Below are 25,043 nucleotides of genomic sequence, written 5' to 3' on the forward strand. Positions count from 1 at the left end.
AGAGAGGAAGGCCAGGATCTCTTCTCGATCATCCCAGAGTGCAGGACATGGAATAATGGGCTCAAGTTACAGGAAGCCAGATTCTGGCTGAACATCAGGAAAAACGCCCTGACCGTTAGAGAAATACAACAATGGAACCAATGACCAGTGGGCTTTCCCATGCTGGAGGCATTCAAGACGAGGCTGGACAGCCACCTGTCAGGGATGCTTTGACTTGGATTCCTGCATTGAGCAGGGGGTTGGACTCGATGGTCTTATGGACCCCTTCCAACCCTACTATTCTATGATTCTATGATTTACAAATGCAAGTCACACCTGGGAAGGAATTATGAACATGCCTGGGTGAATCAGCCCTTAGAAAACAGATTATGCAAAGTGCAGTACAGCTGCCCCTGCAAAACACAGTGTATTTAAGTTGTCTTACCAAAATGATGAATGTACATGAAAACAATAAGCTCTTTGCTTGGCACACTCACGTCATGCACATCATACAGTAAGTATTTATTCTAGAAATAAGAGCTCAAGGCTCTTTGTTATATATTGCTACTGGAAGCAAAAGGGCAGCACAATACCAGCAAAGTAAATGTTGCAAGTCTAGTGTACTAAAGAAAAACTGAATATGGCTTTGTGTGACAAAACTCAAAAGTCTCAAGGTGTTTTGAGTCAATCAGATGGGGAAAGGTAAAGGATATCCTGTGGATAGGACTCCAGAGAAGCTGAGCTCCACCCTTCTGGTTCTGTGATAAGGTACACAATCATCCACCCATTCCAGTACATTGCAGACTACACAGCAACCCCTGGTTTCATAGTGATCTAAGCTAGCCCCATGGACTGGTGGGAATCAGTGGAATTTGAAATATGCTGCCAGTATGTATACAGTATTCTAAAATAGCACATCCAGTCCCTCAAAATAAATTACCTACAGTGTATGTGTGTGTGTGTGCGAGAGAGAGAGAGAGAGAGAGAGAGAGAGAGGGAGAGAGGGAGGGAGGGAAGGTGGATGAGAGTGAACCTACCTAATGTGACTGTTTTATTTATTCTCGTTGTTTGGCTAAAGGGAGTAACCCAGTGTGTTACCATGAGGTCCTTGAAGGAATGTAGGGTATAAATGTGATAAACAATATCTGCCACCACTGTATGTATCACTTCACCACCACCCAACCAGGGCCCTTCACCGGGAACCTTTTAAAAACAACAACTTAAGGACAGCTGTGGTATGGGGAGAGATTGGACTGGGCAGTGTCACTGGGGAAAGGGGTGTAACCCTTCCACCCTTCACTGCTCCCACAGCCAAAACTCCCCAAGCTTACATTAGCTCTGTTGGAGGGAAAAGACAGGTACTGTCTCTGTTGTTTTTCCCAGGGAACCTAATAGCTTCAGGTGAGGGTAGTTGGGGGGAGGGATTAACCCTCTCCCTAGTGCTATTTTCCCAAAAGGCTGCTGTCCCAGTCCAAACTGAGGACTCCCACAACTGTTAAGAGCAGCACATATTAGAAGAGACAAACGGCATGTAACACATCCTAGCTGATGTACCTGGATTTCATTTCATTTATTCCATTTTTTTACTATATAAAAATACTATATTTTATAAATGTTGTATAAAATACTATATTTTATAGTATTATAAATACTATATTTACTATATTTTATTTTTGTTGTTCAGTCGTTCAGTCGTGTCCGACTCTTCGTGACCCCACGGACCATAGCACGTCAGGCCTTCCTGTCCTGCGCTCTCTCCCGGAGTGTGCTCAAGTTCATATTCATTGCATTGGTGATGCTATCTAGCCATCTCATCCTCTGCCGTCCCCTTCTCCTTTTGCCTTCAGTCTTTCCCAGCATCAGGGTCTTTTCCAGAGAGTTTTCTCTAATAAATATTATTTGTTATAGAAAAGTAGTTATCCAGCCTAAATTTTTCTTCTTTCATTGACTTGATATGATTATTGAAAAACAATTTTAAGCACATGATGTGCAAGACACTTTTCCTTAATATATCATCTTTTCTTGCATTCGGAATATTCTGTTCCCCCCAGCTATTGTAATCTTTTGCTATTACAGAGGAAGCTCCCAGTAGATAAACAAAGGAAAACATTTCATCTTACACTGATTCATAAATATAAATAACAAGAAAGAGGAGTTATAGACACAATCAAACTCATTCCAGTTAAATTGCCTCTAACAGTAAATAAGGTTATAAGATAGACTCCATTTTCTATAAAGAAATTGTTTTCCGATTGTCCCTCTCTGATTCTAAGTATAGCAGCTGATTTCATCATCAAGGCCATATCCCAGACCTTCAGAACACCAACCACCAAGTGTTGGACGATGAACTCTCTTCCACCTATAGCTTATTGCCAGACGGGCAGCCGTCAGTAAGTGAATAGTCATTTCCACATCATCAGTTTGGACTATATTTTTAACATATCCAAATAAAAATGTTAATGGGTCTAAACAGAGCTTAACACCTACAATTTTCATAATTTCCTCCTTTACCATTCTCCAAAAATTTACTATTTGGGGGCAGGACAAAAAAACATGTTATATTATGGCTTATGCCCTGGTTCAGAGATTCTCTCAAACTACATTGTCAGTATGTTGGCAACCACTGATTACCTACTGTGTTAGGCTCTTCTTAAAACCAGATACTATTTAGAGCCAGCTCAATATTTCACTCTTGATATGGGTTATACAGAAATCTACTTCTTAAGAAACACTCTCTCAGACAAGATTTGTCCTTTTACTACGAAGTATTAGCATAACAGTACTAAATACAAGAGCTGAAGCATGCATAAATTCAAACACATGGAACACCAAACATCATTCTTAAACAAGGCTTCTAAGCAGAATTAAGTACATTCGCCAGTTCTCAGTGATAGTATCAAGCTTACCAGGTGGATTCTACAGGCAATGTGCTAAGGAAAGCTGATCCTAAAGGAAAGTGCCCACCATCGTGTGTTCTGAGTCTCTTTTATATCCTTCTGGGATGCTATAAAATATGTCCAAACTATTTTTACTACAATTTATATTTCTTATCTAAGAATTCTAAAGATAGCATTTCTGCTTTAAATATTCAAGTCTAAGTAAAATTATTGATTTTTGAAGTTTCTTATCAAATTTATAACTCTAGGGAGGTGGTGGGCTCTCCTATACCGGAGGCATTCAAGACGAAGCTGGACAGCCATCCGTCAGGGATGCTCTGACTTGGATTCCTGCATTGAGCAAGGGGTTGGAGTCAATGGTCTCGTAGGCCCCTTCCAACCCTACTCTTCTGTGATTCTGTGATTTGCACAGGGGCACTATGCTTCAAAGTGACTTGCACCCCTATGAAGCATTGGGTCAGATGTGATGCTCTGGCATCTCATAGAGGCCACCATGGAGGTTTAGATGTATGGTTTGAGGTGACCAAAAGCTTAATTTGGGGCACATACACACAGAGGTCTGTATTGATTTATACTAGAGGTGCACAACCTGTGGCCTGGGGGCTGCATGCGGCCCCCAGGGGCATTATTATGGCCCCTGACCCTCCCACCACTGCTGAATTCCCCCCTGCCTGTACTCTCTCTCCCAAAGATCTTCATACATATTGGTCTTCGTCCTGCTGCTAGCAGCCATGAAAGAGTGATCTGTATCAAGATCAGTGGGATATGTGTGTGTGAACATGTGTGTGTGTGTGTGTGTGTGTGTACATGCATACAGCCCCCCATCCCCAAGCCAGCATCACATGTGGACGTCAGGGTCGAAAAGGTTGTGCACCCCTGGTTTATACATGTTTTGGCTGTTACTGGCGTGATAGCAGTAGGGCTGACGCTATCTGGCACCAGAGAGCTTCAGCTATTGGGCGGTATAGAAATGAAATGAATGAATAAATAAATAAATAAATACCGGCAGTGATGGTGCGTCAACTTGTAAAGATGCTTCCCTGGAGGTTTGGGTGAATGGTTTTGGGTGCCCAAAGCTTATATTGTGTGGTGCACACCTCCAATTCCATATTAGTTTCCAGTACGTTGAGTAGTATTGTCATGGGGATGTCATGCTTCCTCCTAAGGTTTGGGGATACTATTTGGAATGGCTGAGAGCTTACTTTGGGGGTGTACACATCCCAGTTATGGATCCATTTTTCCATCTATTGAGTATTGTTGGCATTGGAGCATCGTGATTTAAAGTCTCTTGTCTCCAAACTTAGAATTGGACCAGACAGCATGCAGTGGCATCTTTGAAAGATCACTCTTCTGGAGGTAAAAGCATACTGTGGCAGGCATCACCCCATTCCATATTCAGTTTTGAGTACATAGAGTATCTTTGGCATGGGGTGTCATGCTTGACAGTGTCTTGCACCCAACAACGTTTTGGGCTGGGTGCGAAGCTGTGGCATCTTGTTGAGGCCACTCTCCCTGTAGCTTGAGTATCTGATTTGGGGTGGCCCAAAGCTTAGTTTGGGGGAGTACACACCCCATTTCTTTATTCATTTATATCTATGTGGGCTATTATTGGCATGACAGCAATATGCTTGACGGTGTGTGGCAGCCAAACAAAACGCTGGGCCAGCAGCAATGCTGCGGCAACCCAGAGAGGTCACTGGCTTCCCTGGAGGTGTGGATGACCACACAAAGCACTCTCAGTCTGGCTGCCCCCACCTCCCCACTGGTGCTGTCTGAAGCAGGTTGCTTCACCGCGTTGCATGGCAGGGCCAGCGCCAGCTGAGATGGGCATACGTTGTGATATGTGCATACGTTGTGATTACACAAAGCCACAGGATTGCTATAGATCTAATGCCTATGTTCTATCTCTGGGGTGCAGACCTTGCTTAAAAATCGCATTCATTATTATTAATCACATAGTGTGAGAATTTATGCCCTGGCTCATGGACTAGAAGATGGAATAACACAATTATTATTTTCCCGCCCCCTGGCGGCATTGCTTACTGGGATCCATATTTAAAAAAAGTTTAGTGTGGGTCAGTGGACAAGTGTGCCAAGTGTCATACTTTTAACCGAAAGTGCAAGGTTTTCTGTTTAACCACTCCATTAAATATTCTAAAACAAACATCAAAATACCCTTTTGACCAGTCCAAAGTTATAGCAGTACCAGGAATTCAAGCAGCACTGATCAGGTCTCAGGGCCTGTGAAGGAGAGCTGAAACTAGTCCCAACTCCCTGCAAGGTAGGACAGGCCATTTCTGGCCTCAAATTCCTAAAAGACACCAGTAGCCACCCTCCCAGGCCAAGAGGCACTGAAATTAGCACTGAGCTTACACCAACCTTAAGTTGAATAAATGTTTATTCAGAGAAGTGGGGTGGAGGGAAAAGGAAGGGTGGAGGTAGTAGATTGTACAGAGGGGTACAAAGCTGAAATACGAAAGAAACCCTTAGGCACAGAGAGCCTTTTAACAACACACCCAGCAAAATAACCAAAGCTGGCTAACCTCTCCTTGTACGTACCGAAGTCAGGGCCTCCTGGGATGGAGTCCAGCCATTGAGCCAGATCCAAAGACCACCATACGAGAGGAAACAACCACTCCTCTGCCCCAGCTCCTTTTAAGGCTCAGCCCTGGCAACCCAGGGCAGATTTCCCCCAACCACTCACCAGCCCAATTCCCAGGTCCCCCACCATCACCCAGGAGGAGGCAGGATCTTCCCACCAAACCCAGCTGTTATCACCTTCCCAGTCAACGAGGACTGAGCCTGGCCTTGAATGGCAGGACCGAGGAGCTTCCCAGATAACACACGGCCAGGGGCTTGCATCAGGTGTGGCAAGGGCCAGCTTCGTGGTGGAAAAGCGGGCTGGCGTTCTTGACAGGGCCATGTGTTTGACATCCCTTCACCACTTTTCTTGCATGAGACTTGTTTAGGAAGCTGAAATAATTAGAAAATTATTCAGATTTTTTCTTCATGCATTTCTGACATAACAGACTCTGAGTTAATAATTGTTTTGGAAACATTGATTTACAAGTGAAATCCTGCTGTGGCCATCATGCTGTGTTTTAGTTGAATCAGGCAAGATGCTGAGTTCTTTGGACCCTCCCTGTCCACAAGGTTTTGCAAGCTGTTGCTTTCCATAATGAAATTTAACACTAGTTAAAATAGAGTTAAAGGGACTGGTTCTCACCTAATGCCAAAACATAATTTAGTGTTATATGCATGAACAGGAATGAGCTTGTGCAAAGTGCTGGGCTCTCACACTCCTCCCTTCCGTCTCCTCCTTCCATGCAACCAGGAGGAAGAATAAACCAGAATGGTTTAAAATAAATTCTAGTTTGCTAAACAAACCAAGAAAGAATCCAGGGGCTGAGGTTAATTTGTTTAGCAATTGATTAGAGTTTTTTTAAAACCACAATTCCTGGTTTACACATTACTTCAAACTAGGAATTCACTAAACTGAAGCAAAATTCTGGTTTATCCCCACAGGAGGAGGGAGGCGTGGTTGAGCCCAGTTTGGGCACATTCCTGCTCATGCATGCAACCCTAAATCCTGGCTTAGTGTTACATTGAACTGGGCCAAAACCTCTCCTTCTTTCTTCATTCTTCCATAAAATTTTGAGTTTCAATCAAGTGGCGTATTTCTTCAATTATCCATCACCTTCATTTGCTCATTACCTGGATGAGATATCCAGATAAGAGTTACTGAATATAGAAATGCAAACTATAACTGTGATATCTTTTTCTCTGTGCTGCTTGTGACTTAGGTAGCAATGCTGTCTAAGCTATTTAATACAGAAACTTTTCTCTTGCTCTTTGTACACAACCCAGTGTGTCACAGTAATCTGTTCTTGAGTAGATCTTGTAGAAGCTTGCTACAGGTTTTAAACCCTCCAAAAGTCCATTCTTTCTCAACTTTTAGCATATCCAAATATAAAGTGCAAGAATCATAGACATATGTATGAATGTATTCAGTTCATGTGCTCTCATAGAAATGTGAATGTGCATTTATTGGATTGGTTGGTACCACAGAATGCTCCAAAGCTGAAATCTGATTATCTTCTGTGAGTGTGCATTGCATTTATGTTTTAATGTGATGAGTTTATAATAAGTTGTATAAATTATTAAATATTTTTAAAAGGTGGGAAAGAAGATATGTGAATGTGTCAACTTAGGACAGCAGTTCGAGACCCGAGTACCGCGTGACAGAGTGAGCTCCCGTCTTCAGTCCAAGCTTCAGCCAACCTAGCAGTTCGAAAGCAAGAAATTGCAAGTAGATAAATACTAGGTACCGCTTCGGCGGGAAAGGTAACAGCGTTCCGTGCACCTCGGTGTTCAGTCATGCCGGCCACATGACCATGGAAGTGTCTTTGGACAGTGCTGGCTCTTCGGCTTAGAAATGGAGAAGAGCACCACACCCTAGAGTCGGACACGACTGGTTGGGGATGCCTTTACCTTTTTTTAGGGATGTAATTACCACTTGTGTATTTTTAAGTGGTACATGGCAAAAAAAGAAAGAAAGAAAGAAAGAAAGAAAGAAAGAAGGAAAGAAAGAACATTCGCCTTTCATATATGAAAACTTAATAGGGAAAACATTCGTAAACATTGCTGTTGATCTGGATTTTGTCAAGTTTGTGGTGGATTTTTAAATGCAGTAAACAACAAGATACATTAGAAGAGCTTCGGCTATTATAGAAATGTAATAAATACATAAGATGGGGGGCAGAATCATGGGCCTCCAAAATGTGTGACATTATTTCTAAACTGGGCTATCTGATTGCAAGGAGCTGTAAGGGCACCACCCGTCTGGACGTTTCAAGGTATCTGATTGATGGGGATTTTCAGACTACTACTGCACTAGTCACTGAGTTTCGTTCCAACATGCTGTATAAAGCTTTTACATCCCTTCCTGGGAAATTGCCCCCATGTCTTTTATCTGCCCATATGCCTTTGTTTGGGGGCTCTTAACTAGGTGCAGATTAGACACCCTGCCATTAGTGGAGGTTAAGGGACGCTATAGTGGGGGGCGAGGGGGAGGGGGCGATAGGCAGGGAGGAGGGGGAGGAGGCCCACTAGGGCTGAAGTCCAGTTATCTCTCCCCTAATCCCCCCTCCCCCTTCCCCCCCTTGAGGAGTGAGGATGGGGAAAGGGAAAGGGAGGGGGAAGGCATTGTCTTTTGCGTTTTGACATTGTCATGTCAGCAAGAACTAAGCCAATGAAAAGGGATGGGGACAAAGCTGTCAGTAAATAAATAAATACTTTCATACATACATAGGGCTAAGGCCTATCGTTAACATTGAAAGATAGCCTGGGGGTCATTTGCATAAAGTGAGATGCGTCTGGGGAGTGGAATTCAAAGTAGCGTATGAATTAGCTGAGACTTCCTGAATGAAACTGCATTGCAAGAATGACTTTTCCTACCATCATTTAAGCATGGACATCCTAAGGCTGCAATATCAACTCTGACCGGTAGAGGGTGGTGTGGTGTTAGGGGTTGCACAAGATGGCGCCTGGCGGATGTCACAAATTCGACGCCACGCTTTGGAAATCCAAAGCTTGCCCACCCCTACCGTTTACAATATTGAGTAGAAATCAACTCTCTGAAAATTTCATTTTTCATTTTTTGGTAAAGCCAGTTTTGAGCCCTTATGGCTGTGAAAATCACCCTGAATATGTGTAGGTAGTGCCTGTTGAAATGTCAGAAGCCAGAGACGTGTTTGACTTCAGCACTATGCTTGGCTATTTGGCTCTCCGCATGACTAGCAATACTAGAATAACTTATGCAAAATAGTAAAAAAACAAAATAGAATAAATTATGCAAATGATATGTCCAAATATATGCAATTTGCAAACTTCACATGGTTTGCATAATTCATCTTTTCTTGATGCTGAATTTGGATTGGTTGGGTGTAGTACTGATTTTTGTAAAACTCAAGAGTACCTATATGTCCGTTCTTGTGAATGAACACCACAAATGTTTAATTGTATCTCCTCTGCAAGTGTTTAACCTTTTCTAGCAAGGCTTAGAAAGGTGCAGAAAAGGGATCATGAGATTGGATCAACTTTCCTAAGAGGAAAGGTTAACAGTTTGGGGGCTTCATAGTTTATGGGGAAAAGGATTGCTTAATGGGAGATAATGATAGAGGTTTACAAAATTATGCATGGTGTGGAGAAAGCGGCAGAAGAGAAGGTTTTCTTCCTCTCTCGTAATAACGCCATCCAGCAAAATTGATTGGCAGTAAACTCAACAGAGACAAAAGGAAATACTCCTTCACAAAACCCACAATTAATTTAGGGAATTTCATTTCACAAGATGTGCTAATATCCACTAGCTTAGTTGGTTTCAAAAGGGGATTAGACAAATTCGTGGAGGATAAGTTTATGAGTGTGTCCTTACTGTGATAGCGAAACAACAAGTGCAGAGGCAGTATTGCCACTGGACACCAGTGGTCAGGGAGCAGTAGTGGGTGAGGGCCACTGCCTGCTTGTGGGCTCCCAGGAGGCATTTGGCTGGCCATTGCTGGAAGCAGGATATTGGACCGGATGGACCTCTTGTCTGAGCCCGCAGGGGCCTTCTTTTGTTCACAATGACAGGCAAGAGGTGCTTCCACTCTAGGCATTTACTGTGGAATTGCAGTGCTTTTGTCCAGTCAGTTTTTTGCGGAGCATCCGCATGACACCATTGTTCAGTCATTGTCATCCTGTGTTTTCCCTGTGGTTCATTTATCTTTTCTCAGACCACAGCAAGTCCAACTTTTCCCAGATGAGCAAAAGTAGTAAGTAGCTGCCATAAGCGTAGGTGCCTTCAGTGCCACTCTTTTCTCTTTTTGAAAGGGCATTTGAATTTCCTATATTGGGAAAGGGAACCTATAACGACTTAGTGCACATTCATTATCACCTTTGCAGTGGGTGCCATTTTATGACCCCATTTATTTTTGTTAATCAATGCGGGCCAGAAAATCTGAACATATAACTCCAGTTGTGCACTAGCTGCAAGTATGTTTCAAGGTCAAATGCAGCGTGCTGAATTTGACCCAACCTTTGTCTCACTGTACTGCTAGAGGCGCTGCGTACTTGAGAGAACGAGATCCATATCTGAAAAGGTTTTCCTGCCACATATAAGGAATGTGGCAATGTACTTCGGAAAAGAGAAGTAGACCAGTAGACCTCCTCACTGGACATATGACTGTCCTATAGACCTCAAGCTTGGATTCCTGTCAGCTGGATTTACTCCCTGTCTGAACCAGAGTTTGCAGCCTTATTGATTTTCTCACCAAAAACCTGAAGACCATCAACTTCCCCCATGGCCACTTCAGTCCTCTTTGTGAAAAAAAGTATGGAGAACACATGCAATAATTACCAGGTGTTAAATAAGATTACAGTCTGTAAATGGTACCCTCCTCCCCTGAATCCAGAACTTTTGGAATACCTCAGTGGTGTGGATGTCTACAGCAAGCTAGATCTCCAAGGGTCATATAATCTCATGTGGATACATGCCGAGGATGAGTGGAAAACTGTGTGTCACGCACAATACAGCCACTAGGAATGTACCATGATGCCTTTTGGACTGTCCAGCACTCTGGGTGTTTTTCAACATTTTTGGAATGATATTTTTCATGATTATTTGGACTGTTTCATCATAATTTATTTGGATGACATGCTGATTATTTGCCAGCGCCACCAGGCTCATGATCATCATGTCTGGGCGATGTTAGAGTGATTCTGCAAATATCATTTGTATGACAAGTTTTTAAAGTGTGCCTTTGATCTTACCTCAGTGGACTTTTGGGGGCATCATCTATCCTCAGCTGGATTCGGATGGGTCTGGCAAAGGTGGAAATTATTTTGTTCTGGCAGGTACCTTGGGGAGTTAAAGATATCCAGTGACTCCTTGGTTTTTCTAACTGCAATTGCCAATTCATGCCCAGCTTTGCAAAAATTCCAGCACACACACCCCACCCCTCAAACCTACTTCAGTCCCATGTTCCATTCCAATGGAACCTCACAGCAGTCTTTCCAGTATCCATGTTTGACCTTTTGCATGTCAGTGGACTTGCTATCCAATTTGCCCCAGAATTGGCGCTGGAGCTGAGCCTGGCCCAGCCACAGGAGGGCCTTCTGTAGGTCAAAGAGACCACAGCCAGAAAGGGGCAGAATCATGGCGGGTGACACTATATGCAGCCCCAAAGGTAATTTAACACTGGGGACATCCTACCTCCCCTGCCCTCTGCCAAAATGCTCAGACTGATATTGAGATGGAGAATGAAATCAGGGAGGCATCCAATGGAGAAAGGGTTGCAGTGGGTGATATCTCTGTCTTGTCAGGACTAAGCTATCATTTCTTAGCCCCCCATCCAGTCCATTACTGGCTCAAGACAGCCATTCAGAATTTCAACACTCTCCGTGGAATATGATGGAAATGAGAGATAGAAGTGGGTGTCATTCTTATGCATTTTAAACTCTGCTAGTGCCATCAGTTTATAGTTTCAGTATTTAGGAAGCCTTAAGTTGCCAGTTAACTATCTATAGCTGATTAACAGATTTTAAACAAACTGTACACCAAGAACTGTCTGTTGGGCTGAATTCTGATTTTGTAATGAGAAGAATAAGGGGTAAAGCTTTGAATTAATTTTTCACTTTTACTATAAACTCTTCAATAAAACATATACATAAGTACAAAATAGCCTAAGGTTTAAAAAATAAGAGTCCTTAAACATTCACTGTTGCTTTAGATTTCAAGATCTTAATAGTTCAAAAGGAGAGTTTTTGTCCCAGTACCAAGAATGTGACCCCCTCCCCATGGTTTTGATGGCCAGAGGGAGTTAAGATGGTTATTCCTTTTGTCTAGTATCCTTCCTGTTAACCCAAATGCTATGTTTGTGTTCTAGGTGTTTGATAGAGTCCGAGAGGAGTGGCCCAACTTCCATGAGAAGATTAAACCAATCAGTGCTGAACTCATCCAGCCAAACTTGGCCATCACTGCTGAGGACACGGAGGAACTCCTGTCTGAAGTCAACATTATCTTCCATTGTGCTGCAACAATTCGATTTGATGAGCCACTCAAGTATGTTCTCCTTGTCTTCTCCTTTGTGTTAATTATGTTGTTCAATCATTCAGTCATGTCCGACTCTTCGTGACCCCATGGACCATAGCACGCCAGGCCTTCCTGTCCTGCGCTCTCTCCCGGAGTGTGCTCAAGTTCATATTCATTGCATCCGTGATGCTATCTAGCCATCTCATCCTCTGCCGTCCCCTTCTCCTTTTGCCTTCAGTCTTTCCCAGCATCAGGGTCTTTTCCAGGGAGTTTTCTCTTCGCATTAGGTGGCCAAAATATTGGAGCTTCAGCTTCATTATCTGTCCTTCCAATGAGCAGTCAGGGTTGATTTCCTTTAGGATGGACTGATTTGACCTCCTTGCAGTCCAGGGGACTCGTAAGAGTCTTCTCCAGCACCACAGTTCGAAAGCATCAATTCTTCGGCGCTCAGCCTTCCTTATAGTCCAGCTCTCACAGCCATACATTACTACTGGGAAAACCATAGCTTTGATTAGACGGACCTTTGTCGGCAAGGTGATGTCTCTGCTTCTTACTATGCTGTCCAGCTTTGCCATAGCTTTCCTCCCAAGAAGCAAGCGTCTTTTAATTTCATGGCTACAGTCACCGTCTGCGGTGATCTTGGAGCCCAAGAAAGTAAAATCTGTCACTGCTTCCATTTCTTCCCCTTCTATATGCCAGGAAGTGATGGGGCCAGATGCCATGATCTTAGTTTTTTTAATGTTGAGTTTCAAACCAGCTTTTGCACTCTCCTCTTTCACCCTCAACAAGAGGCTCTTGAGATCCTCTTCGCTTTCTGCCATCAGGGTGGTATCGTCTGCATATCGGAGGTTGTTGATAATTCTCCCGGCAATCTTAATTCTGACCTGTGATTCATCCAACCCGGCGTTTCTCATGATGTACTCTGCATATAAGTTAAATAAGCAGGGTGACAATATGCAGCCTTGTTGTACTCCTTTCCCAATTTTGAACCAATCGGTTGTTCCATGTCTGGTTCTTACTGTTGCTTCTTGACCCTCATACAGGTTTCTCAGGAGACAGGTAAGGTGGTCTGGTACTCCCATCACTTTAAGAATTTGCCACAGTTTGTTGTGATCCACACAATCAAAGGCTTTAGCATAGTCAATGAAGCAGAAATAGACGTTTTTCTGGAATTCTCTTGCTTTCTCCATGATGCAGCGAATGTTGGCAATTTGATCTCTAGTTCCTCTGCCTCTTCAAAACCCAGCTTGTACTTCCGGTAGTTCTCGGTTCGCATACTGCTGAAGCCTAGCTTGTAGGAATTTGAGCATCACCTTGCTGGCATGTGAAATGAGCGCAATTGTGCGGTAGTTTGAACACTCTTTGGCGTTGCCCTTCTTTGGAATTGGAATGTAAACTGACCTTTTCCAGTCTTGTGGCCACTGTTGAGTGTTCCAGATTTGTTGGCATATTGAATGCAGCACTTTAACAGCATCATCTTTTAGGATTTTAAATAGCTCGGCTGGAATACTGTCATCTCCGCTAGCTTTGTTGTTACTAATGCTTCCTAAGGCCCACTTGACTTCACTCTCGAGGATGTCCGGCTCAAGTTCAGTGAGCGCACTATCATGGCTATCAGGGACATTCAGATCTTTCCTGTATAGTTCTTCTGTGTATTCTTGCCACCTCTTCTTAATCTCATCTGCTTCTGTTAGGTCCCTGCCTTCTTTGTCCTTTATCATGCCCGTCTTGGCACAAAACATTCCCTTGAGATCTCCGATTTTCTTGAAGAGATCTCTAGTCTTTCCCATTCTGTTGTTTTCCTCGATTTCTTTGCATTGTTCATTTAAGAAGGCCTTCTTGTCTCTCCTTGCTATTCTCTGGAACTCTGCATTCAGTTGGGTATATCTTCCCCTTTCTCCTTTGCTTTTCGCTTCCCTTCTTTCGTGAGCTACTTGTAAAGCCTCATCAGACAGCCACTTGGCTTTCTTGCATTTCTTTTTCTTTGGGACGGATTTCGTTGCTGCCTCCTGAACAATGTTACGGACCTCCGTCCATAGTTCCTCAGGCACTCTGTCTATCAGGTCTAATCCCTTAAATGTATTCATCACCTCCACTGTATATTCATAAGGGATATGATTTAGATCATACCTAAATGGTTTAGTGGTTTTCCCTACGTTCTTCAATTTAAGCCGAAATTTTGCAATAAGAAGCTCATGATCTGAGCCACAGTCAGCTCCAGGTTTTGTTTTGACTGACTGTATGGAGCTTCTCCATCTTTGGCTGCAAAGGACATAATCAATCTGATTTCGATATTGACCATCTGGTGATGTCCATGTGTAGAGTCTCCTCTTGTGCTGTTGGAAAAGAGTGTTTGCTATGATCAGCATGTTCTCTTGGCAAAACTCTATTAGCTTTTGTCCTGCTTCATTTTGTACACCAAGGTCATGCCTGCCTGTTATCCCGGTGATTTCTTGACTTCCTACTTTAGCATTCCAATCCCCTGTGATGAAGAGGACATCTTTTTTTGGTGTTAGTTCTAGAAGGTGTTGTAGGTCTTCGTAGAACCGATCAACCTCAGCTTCTTCGGCCTCAGTGGTTGGGGTACAGACTTGAATTACTGTGATGCTGAATGGTTTGCCTTGGATTCGTACTGAGATCATTCTATCATTTTTAAGATTGTACCCCAGTACTGCTTTTCCCACCCTTTTGTTGACTATGAGTGCTACTCCATTTCTTCTAAGGGATTCTTGCCCACAATAGTAGATATGATGGTCACCTGAATTAAATTCGCCCATGCCTGTCCATTTTAGTTCGCTGATTCCCAAGATGTCGATGTTCAATCTTGCCATCTCATGTTTGACCACCTCCAGCTTACCTTGATTCATTGATCTGACATTCCAGGTTCCTAAACAATATTGTTCTTTACAGCATCGGATTTTCTTTTCACCGCCAGACACATCCACAGCTGAGTGTCCTTTCGGCTTTGGCCCAGCCGCTTCACTCTTTCTGGCGCTACTTGGAAATACCCTCTGCTCTTCCCCAGTAGCATATTGGACACCTTCCGACCTGAGGGGCTCATCTTCCGGTGTCATATCTTTTAGCCTTGTGATACGTTCCATGGGGTTTTCTTGGCAAGAATACTGGAGTGGGTTGCCATTTCCTTCTCCAGTGGACCACATTTTGTCAGAACTCTCTGCCATGACCTGTCCGTCTTGGGTGGCCCTGCACAGCATAGCTTATGGCTTCACTGAGTTACGCAAGCCCCTTCGCCACAACAAGGCAGTGATCCATGAAGGGGTGTGTTGGACTCGATGGTCTTATCAATCCATCGATGGTCTTATCCCTTCCAGCCCTACTATTCTATGATTCTTAATTATTCTGTGTTAATTATTCTGTGTTAATTATATGGTAACCCTAATCCCTAATCAGATCTACTTGGAAGTACGTCTACTGAGTTCGGTGGGACACTTTCTAGCAAGTGTGACTATAGTGCTAGGCAGAAATTCACTTTAAAAAGGAACATATAAGGAAAGATTCGGTATTTTTCCAGTAATAAAATAAGCAGGGTTCTATAAATTCAGTTGCTTGCTTGCCAGTGACGAGCGTCCGTGCTCTTCCAGAAAAAGGTGTGCTCGTGATAGAGAAACCACCACTCAAAGTCTCCTCTAGGGAGAACTTGTGGTAAAGATGGAAAAGGTTTTGCCCATTTCTTGAAATAGTAACGTATTACACTCATTAAAGGATCTCATTGAAGGATCTTTACTAGCACCGCTGGGAGGGACCTTGGCTAGATTTATTTTACGAAGTGGCTTGCAAGATTAAAGACAATAAAGCATTAAAACATAAATAACAAACCACCATCAATTAAAAAAAACAGATGAACATGGATTGAACTTTGGCCCTTCTACAGTCAAGGTTGTGCTATCCACCGAGCTATATACACACCCCAAGTGATGAAAGAATCATAGAATAGTAGGGCTGGAAGGGATAAGACCATCGATGGTCTGATAAGACCATCGAGTCCAACCCCCTGCTCAGTGTAGGAATCCAAGTCAGAGCATCAAGAAGAAGCACCAGTGACCTCCAGATCTTCCAAAACAGAAAGATACACGTTTTTGCCAAAGAAAGATGCATGTTCTCGCATTTTGGAGTACATTAGGCAAGATCCAGAATCATGGGAGGAGAAAGTGCAAATTACTTAGGTTCCTTTTCTTCATTCTTCCCTTGAATGTGTGAAGTAGTTCTGTTAATCCCTAGTGGAGCAAAGAGGGTTGACTTGTATTCAGCTGTAGACTGACGTTCGTCCCTACTGGACCTCCACATGAGCTTTCTTTGCTTTCTTGACCAGGCATGCCCTCCTGCTAAATGTCAAGGCGACACAGCAGCTCTTGGCGTTGGCTCACCAGATGCAGAAGCTCGAGGCCTTCATCCACATTTCAACTGCTTATGCAAATTGTAATCGGATGTACATAGAGGAAGTCATCTATCCTCCTCCCGTGGAGCCCAGTAAACTTTTTGACCTTGCAGCGTAAGTGATGGGAACAGTCTTTCCTTCTGTTGCTGATGTAAATATGATTTTGGATAGACTGATGTTAAGCACTTCTTCACATGTGCTTCCTCCCAAGTGGAAGTTATTTGGGTGGTGTAGTCCCACACACCTGGAATGTATGTGTGAATACCATATACCAAGTAGGCAGGGTCAATGATACGGGTCTTCCCATTCTCACGATCTCTCTCCCTCATGGCAGAGCGGTGATTAGGTGGGAAAGACTCATCCCCAAAAGACAGAGGCAAACCCCAAGGTACTCAAAACAAAACCCTCCAGCAATTATTGAAATACCTGGAGCATTTTGAACAATTCTTCTCCTTTCTAGCCCTCAATATAGGAAGAAAAGTTGCTATCCTCAATCACCCACTTGTTTTACTGAAAACTACGAGATGCCCTTGAAAAAGAACAATTGTTTGAAATGTGTCAAGCACTTAAACAAATTGTGGAAGTTTTGTTTGTTTGTTCGCTACAAAAGCTCCTATCCCATCACCTTGAGTTTGCCTCTTTTTCGCTTTACTTCTCTTCGGCATGGAAGTTAAGCCTGGCGGCTTTCACTTGCAATTTCCATGCTTTTTGGCATGAATAATGTGTAAATGACTTAAACTGAAGGGTTATTTTAAAAAGTGTGTGTGTGTGTGTGTGTGTGTGTGTGTGTGAGAGAGAGAGAGAGAGAGAGAGAGAGAGAGAAAGAAAGAAAGAAAGAAAGAAAGAGAAAGAAAGAAAGAAAGAAAAAGTTAGAGTTGCTTCTGATTCTAATAAACTAGTTTTGCCCAGCCCCTGAACTTGACCGCTTCACATGTAAAGGCAGCTTTTGAAATGCATGCAGTCAGTTACAACTTGATACCCTGGGAACCACAAAATGAATTGCTTTTAAGTGCACAATAAAAATCAATAAATAATTTTCCTATACCTCATCACATATTTGCCATCAATAGAAACCAGACTGCCCAATAGATTTTTTTTCTCTACATGAGCATTCTGTTTTTTAAAAATTAAAATATATTGTATACTTATAAATAAATAAATAAATACCCAGAATTACATCACTGTTAACCAAACAACTCAGAATATCTTAATTGTAATTTAATACTTCCTAATTAAATCAAACTTTATATTACTGGGACTTACAACATGAGGTAACTAAGTTCTTTATGGAGGGAAGTATAAAACAATAGTGTAAAATTGAATGTTCAAAGAAAAATAGGCATTGAAACTACAACAATTCTCAGCCCATCTTAGTCATGTATGAACCAAGTGGTCACAGTTATGGCTGGCAGCAATTCCTCAGATACTGACAGTTGGGAAAATGCCACCCTAATCATGGGACTTGCTGCCTCCCAGCCCACCTGCATGCACCTCATTGTCTTCCCAGCCCTTACGATCCAGGTCTCCAACATGGTGCCTGTGCGCACCTTTCTTGGTGGCCACAAGGCTCCCTCCCCATCCTGATGTTTATTTTATACAACTTGTTTTTTTGACACGGAGGCTGGCATGCTGCAAAGTGAAGTGTCAGCCTCCAGCACCACCTTTATTTCCAAGAATGCCTCTGGGCCCCACATTTCTGAGGGTCAACTGTTTGCTTTCTGTGAAATAAGTGTTGGGGCAGAAACTGTGGGTTCAAAAGAGGGGGCTTGTGTTTTGGAGCTCAGCCCCCACCTCTGCCTTGTTCATTTGTTTTTGGGGCACATTACTTTTGTTTTATTCTAACCAGCTGGGCTGCCAGGATATGAGTATTTGTGAACAGCCATGCCCATCATACCAGCCATTTCTGAATGGGCAATCCTCCATGGCAGCCATTTTGTGAGCGTGCCCATGACACTCTTTCAATGTTCCAAATCTCCTCACTGACTCAAAAGGATTGGGGACCCCTGCCTTAAGATTATGAGAGAATATCGCTCTGGAAACCTAGAGTCTCAATGGTAGAAAAGACTATGATAAGGAGCTGGGGTTGGATCCAGAATTCATTGCGCTCAGGCCCTATTGATATCAATGTGTAAAATTAGGAGTGGCTGACTTCTCTCTTACTAGTTGTCTGAACTTTCATAGTGGTTTAACTATAATTATTTGGTGGTGGTGGTGGTGGTGGTGGTGGTGATATGTCTGTTGTCTTTGTTGAGGGGCCATTGGTGGTATATGATGATGATGATGAAGATGATGAAGAAGAAGAAATGAATGAATACAGTTATCAGCAATCCAACTTCTTTGTGATCTGAAGTGGAAGATCAGTTGAGAGAGGGAAGAAGAGTTAATTTGGTGAGGCAGTGTTGTGACCACAACTGAAGGAGACGAGAGCAAGACAGAGAGTAGTCTGTAATCATAGAATAGTAGGGTTGGAAGGGGCCTATAAGACCATCGAGTCCAACCCCCTGCTCAGTGCAGGACTCCAAGTCAGAGCATCCCTGACAGATGGCTGTCCAGCCTCGCCTTGAATGCCTCCAGTGTGGGAGAGCCCACCGCCTCCCTAGGGAATTGGTTCCATTGTCGTATTGCTCTAACAGTCAGGAAGTTTTTCCTGGTGTTCAGCCAGAATCTGGCTTCCAGTCACTTGAGCCCATTATTCCGTGTCCTGCACTCTGGGATGATTGAGAAGAGATCCTGGCCTTCCTCTCTGTGACAACCTTTCAAGTACTTGAGGAGCGCTATCATATCTCCCCTCAGTCTTCCCTTCTCAAGGCTAAACATGCCCAGTTCTTTCAGTCTCTCTTCATAGGGCTTGTTTCCAGTCCCCTGATCATCTTTGTTGCCCTCCTCTGAACCCTCTCCAGCTTGTCTGCATCCTTCCTTCTGGACACAGTACTCCGCTGAAATTCTGGCCGGGGGGGAGGCGCCCCGTCCCTCCAGCCGCGAAACCTCATCTCCTGCTGGGATGCAAATGGCGGCAGCCATAGCCGCCGCCGTTTGCGTCCCTGCATTCAGCCGTGATAGGCTACGTAAATGTTTACGTAGCCTATCACGGCTGACTTTTTTTTAAAAAAGCGCATATGCAAATGGCGGCGCCCATGGGCACTGCCATTTGCATTCCTTATTTTGGCACGTGTAGTTTACATAAACACTTACGTAGACTACGGCAAAAATAAGGGTTCCTTTTGCTACCAGTCAAAAGACATTGCGCTACTATTTCATCTTTTTCTCCTTTACTGATCTTCTGTCCTTTTTCTTACTGCAGAAAACATGAGAGGGTTACAAATGGAAGATGACGACATCTGGAACAGGGAGGGGGAAGAAATTTGTTAATTTGCATTTTAATGTAAACTTACGTAACTTTGTACTTTTGAACCACCATGACAACTGAAATTCAGTTATCCTTCAAAATTCACAATTTTCTAAATTTTGCAATGGAGTTTGCCAATCGAAAAATGTGTTTATCAGGGAAAATAACATTAAAATGCATTATATTAGGAAAATTGCTTCCAAAACTGTATATTGGGGGGGGGGGACATACAAAGGTGCATGTAAGTGCACAAACTTGCTTATGAATTTTCAGGTGAACAATTCCCCAAGTTTGGGACAAACTGAACTTAAGACTGGATAAATGTTCAGTGTTTGAGACAAACCAAATTTAAGATTAGAAAAATGATAAACTGAGAGAAACCAAAATTGAAAGATTTGTCCAGTCTTAACTGGGAACACATACACCCTAAAATCTTATAAATGTGACAAGATGATTGCACAATAAAAGCCTCATCCTGAGAAAAAAGCTTTCCAAATAGTATTTTATACTTAACACAAAGAAGCAACATTTGAGTCAATTTGAACTGTCATCCTTTTTTACACTGTCTGCAACATTCTGTTCAAGGACATTCTGACAAGCTGTGCCAGGCTATGCAGGCTGTGACCTGCTGCTTGCACTTCTGAGTGCAGAGTCAGTCCATGGGCATCTCTACGCCAACCTAAAATCCTGCATTTAAAATGGGGCTTTCTGCTTCTTTTAAAGCAGGATCACAGTGACTCCCCTTTTCACGCACTTTCTTCACCCCTCCTTCTCCCCATATCTGAGTCTTCCATTATCTTTCATGGATCTCGCTCCTCTTCTTGCCAGAGGGAACTCAAGCGGAACACAACAGGGTAATTTGATAGCTCATTATCTGTGATCTATTTAAAAACAGAACAGAGGGCATTTAGTGCAGGAGATGCCCTGGAGGGTCACGGCATCATGTAACAAGCCCGCAAACTTCCGTGAGGGAGCCAGCTCAATCACAGGATAAAAGCTCCATGTGAAGAAAGCCCATGTCCTGCATGGCAAATCCTCAGAAGGGCTTTTGCCTCCTCTTGCTTTTTTGCCTTCTAAATCTTCTCTTTATAAGACCTGTAAGTGAAAACAATTTGTGTCACCTAAAGCAGCTCCCACTTCTGCCTCTCACTGCACAGCTCTCACCAACCCCTTAATTAATTGCTTCCTAAAACTTCCTTCTCTCCTTGAATGAACGAGTTACCCTAACTACTACCATCCACTACAATTATCTACTTAAGCAGGGAATTCTACTTTTCCATTTTCTTTTCTTTTTAAAAAATTGATTGTGTTCCTTTGCAATTCTGATCTAGCAAAATGAAATAACACTTTCTGCTAAAACACCACTTTCAGAGCTAGTTAACATGCTTTAAAAACCAAGCTGGCAGGTTTTCTATCTGCACTGTGGGACTGACTAGCTGGGTGCATGAAACTGGCCAGATCGGATTGTTTGTTAAAATTGGCGTGTGAAATTGACTAGCCTAGAGATTGGCATTCACAGGAAAAATCAAAGGGACTTACAGCTCAAATTGTTAAAATATTTACCTGGAAGAAAACTTAGCAGCAATCCTCTCGCCCCGTGCTACAGTGTTGTTGGTGGTGTTGTTTTAAATGATCAAAGGGGATTTAGGATAATGGAATTATTCTACGATGGAATAGCACTGCTAACTATTTTTCTTTAAAAGATGCATTTTTGCTGAAACACACATGTGGCAGAAAAAGATGGAGGTGACTTTTGCCCGGACTTTGAGAAAGCAGGGTGCTGAGCGAGTAGGCAGCAAATCCAAAACTTCGGGAGAAGTGGGAGGTGGAGAAAGGGGAGGCTGGAACAGCACCTGCTCAAGATCACTGCAGTGCAGGATGTTCTTGGTGTTACTTTTCTGACTTCTTTAAAGACTCAGCCTAATCACTCACCTCAGCTGCACATCTGCATGCTCTGGCTGCAAGGTTGTCGCTGTTTTGAGAGTGTGAGACTGAGGGGGAGTTGAAGGATGCTGTGCTTGATTGAGGGAAGACTGCTGCAAAAGGCTGCCTCCTGCAAAGCTCCCCTTCAGTCATTCAAGAATGGAACGCTTGCAGGAAGCTTCAGATCTTTGCTCCTGGAAGGTACTTGACTACACTGTGGCATTTGATGTGTGTATGTGTGTGTGTGTGTGGGGGGGGGGCGTTACAGTGGAGATTGATGAGACATGCAGCCCATGCTAAACATGGTTATTCAGAAGTATGGTTGCTTCAGAACGTTGCAAGAAGGGACGTGTGGTGATCATGGGGGTGGGGAAGGAAAGGGGATAACACTGCCCATTTGGCTATGTCTTTCTTACCCACTGTGCGGTCAGAACAGAGCAAGATGCACACATCTAAAAATGTGCCAGGATCCCTGAAGCGTGGATGGTCAATTGCAATTCCGCTTGCAATTGACTAGCGGAAGAGCAATGATTTTGTAGCACTAGAAGCCTAATCTCTGGAAGTACCCCATGGTGACGGGAAATGTTTTATCTACTTAATTTCTGTGTGAGAGGTAGAGGGCCGAGTTGGGAGGTGGGGTTCAGTTAGTAAGTTGAGCAGGTGCAAAAGGAAACACCCCCCTCACATTACCCCCACATTGACTGGATAAACCCCCACACTGACTGGATAAATGCATGTTCCAGTCACGACAAAGAGGTTAAATTTATCGATGCCCTAAACAATTAAACAATGCCCTAGAACAGTTGGTCATGGAACCAACCAGAGGGGAGGTAACCTTGGACCTAGCGTGAGATGTAAATGTTGTTGAACCGATTGGAAATAGTGACTACAGTGCTATCAGATTTTACATATATTTAAAAATATATTTAGATTTAATTTATTAAGTATATTAATATATTTAAGTGGAAATTGCCCAGGAAGTCCAACACAGTCACATAAGAAACTTCTCTAAAATGAGGGAACTGGTGAAAGTGAAGTTAAAGGGGGGAGTCGAGAGGATTAGATCCCTTCAGAATGCTTGGAGATTACTCAAAACCACAATAATAGAAGCCCAGCTAAAATGTATAGCTCAGGTTAGGACAGGTAGCACCAAGTCCAAGAGGTCACTGGCATGGTTAACAAGCAGTATTAAGGGAGCTACTAGAGAAAAGAGAGCTTCCTTCGGAAAATGGAAGCCTTGCCCAAGTGAGGAAAACAAAAGGTAGCACAAGCTTGCACAAAGGTGATGCAAGTAGACAATAAGAGATGCAAAAAAGCATTTTGAAGAGCATGTTGCTAACAACATCCAGGCCAACGACAAAGAATTCTTTAAATATATCAGAAGCAGAAAACCAGCTAGGGAGGCAGTTGGACCACTGGATGACAATGGAGTTAAAGGAGTAGCAAAGGAGGACGAGGGGATTGCAGAGAAGCTGAATAAATTATTTTCATCTGTCTTCACTGCAGAAGATATAGGACAGATACCTGTGTCTGAACTGATGTTTTCAGGAAGGGAGTCTGAGGAACTGAGGCAAATAGTGGTGACAAAAGATGAAGTTCTCAACCTTATTGATAAACTGAAAGCAAATAAATCCCCGGGCCAAGTTTGTATCCATCCTAGAGTTCTCAAAGAACTCAAATATGAAATTGCTGATCTTCTAACCAAAATATGCAACATGTCCCTAAGAACAGCCTCTATACTAGAGGACTGGAAGATGGCCAATGTAACATCAATTTTCAAAAAGGGACCCAGGGGTGATATGGGAAATTATAGGCCAGTTAGCTTAATGTCTGTTCTGGATAAATTGGTTGAAGGCGTTATTAAAGATAATATTAGTAAGCATATAGAAGGACAAGCCCTGCTGAAAAAGAATCAACACGGCTTCTGCAAAGGTAAGTCCTGCCTTGCTAACCTTTGAGAGTTCTTTGAGAGTGTCAATAGACATGTAGACAGGGGTGATCCAGTAGACATTGTTTACTTGGATTTCCAAAAGGCTTTCGACAAAGTCCTTCACCAAAGACCCCAGAGCTAACTTAGCAGCCATGGAATAAGAGCACAGGTCCTCTTATGGATCAGTAACTGGTTAAAGAACAGAAAGCGGAGAGTAGGAATAAATGGTAATTCTCCCAATGGAGGGAAGTAAATAGTGGGGTCCCACAGGGATCTATATTAAGACCAATGCTTTTTAAGTGGCCAAGTTTGCTGATGACACCAAATTTTTTAGGGTGCTTAAAACATTAAAGATTGTGAAGATCTCCAAAAGGATCTCTCCAAATTGGGAGAATGGGCATCTAAGTGGCAAATGCAGTTCAGCATTAGCAAATGAAAAGTGATGCACGTTGGGGCAAAAAATCCCAACTTCAAGTATAACCTGATGGGATCTGAGGTAGCAGTGACCGACCAGGAAAGAGGGGGTTGTGGTGGACAGCTCAGTGAAGATGTCAACCTAGTGTGCAGCCACTGTAAAAAAGGCCAACTCCATGTTAGGCATATTAGGAAAGGAATTGAGAATAAAACTGCCAAGATCATACTGCCATTATACAAATCTATGGCGCGTCCACAGTTGGAATACTGTGTACAGTTCTGGTCACCACACCTGAAAAAACGATATTGTACAGCTGGGAAAAGTGCAGGAGAGGGCAGCTAAAATGTTCAAGGGGCTGAAGCATCTCCCCTATGAGAGAAGGCTACAACAGCTGGGATTGTTTAGCTTAGAAAAAAGGAGGGTAAGGGGAGACATGATAGAGGTGTACAAAATTACTCATGGTATGGAGAATGTAGATAGGGAGACATTTTTCTCCCTCTCATAATATTAGAACCCAGGGCCATCACATGAAGCTGATCAGTGGGAGACTCAGGATAAAAGGACGGACTTCTTCACACAGCGCATATTAAAATATGGAATTCGCTACCACAGGATGTAGTGATGGCCACCAATTTGGATGGCTTTAAAAGGGGGCTGGATAAATTCCTGGAGGAAAAGGCTATCAGTGGCTACTAGTCTTGATGGCTATGTGCTACCTCTAGTAGCAGAGGCAGTGAGCCTACCAGTTGCTGGGGAACATGGGTGGGGAGGTGCTGTTGCACTCATTTCCTGTTTGTGTGTTCCTGGTTGACAGCTGGTTGACCACTGTGTGAACAAAATGCTGCACCAGATGGCCCCTTGGTCTGATCCAGCATGGCTCGTCTTATGTTCTTATGTTAGGACCTCTTTGCTCATTGTAGAGGGAATTTCAGTAGCTGCAGCTTGTCGTGCAGGAGTGAGAGAAGTTGCTCCTATTAACATTCTCTCTTCTGCATTAATTATTGAAGATGTAGGGGTCTTGCTGTCATTCATTGCATTTGTTCTTTTTATGTATTTGCAGACAGTTTGCGTATATAAATCTCTGGCC

At 43.1% G+C, this 25,043-nt stretch overlaps 1 protein-coding gene across 2 annotated transcripts in view; it reads left to right on the forward strand.

The window, feature by feature from the left end:
* FAR2 (fatty acyl-CoA reductase 2) overlaps positions 1 to 25,043 on the forward strand; it is a 113,496-nt gene that overhangs the window by 43,913 nt on the left and 44,540 nt on the right. For both annotated transcript variants that reach the window (XM_084811389.1, XM_084811388.1), the window contains exons 3-4: positions 11,801 to 11,976; positions 16,277 to 16,456. In XM_084811389.1, the coding sequence (XP_084667515.1) occupies positions 11,801 to 11,976; positions 16,277 to 16,456 (356 nt within the window). The remainder of the gene's footprint in view (positions 1 to 11,800; positions 11,977 to 16,276; positions 16,457 to 25,043) is intronic.

Source organism: Heloderma suspectum, chromosome 7 (genome assembly GCF_057233095.1).
Source record: "Heloderma suspectum isolate Gila_16-S chromosome 7, 16-S_ref, whole genome shotgun sequence".
NCBI lineage: Eukaryota > Metazoa > Chordata > Lepidosauria > Squamata > Helodermatidae > Heloderma > Heloderma suspectum.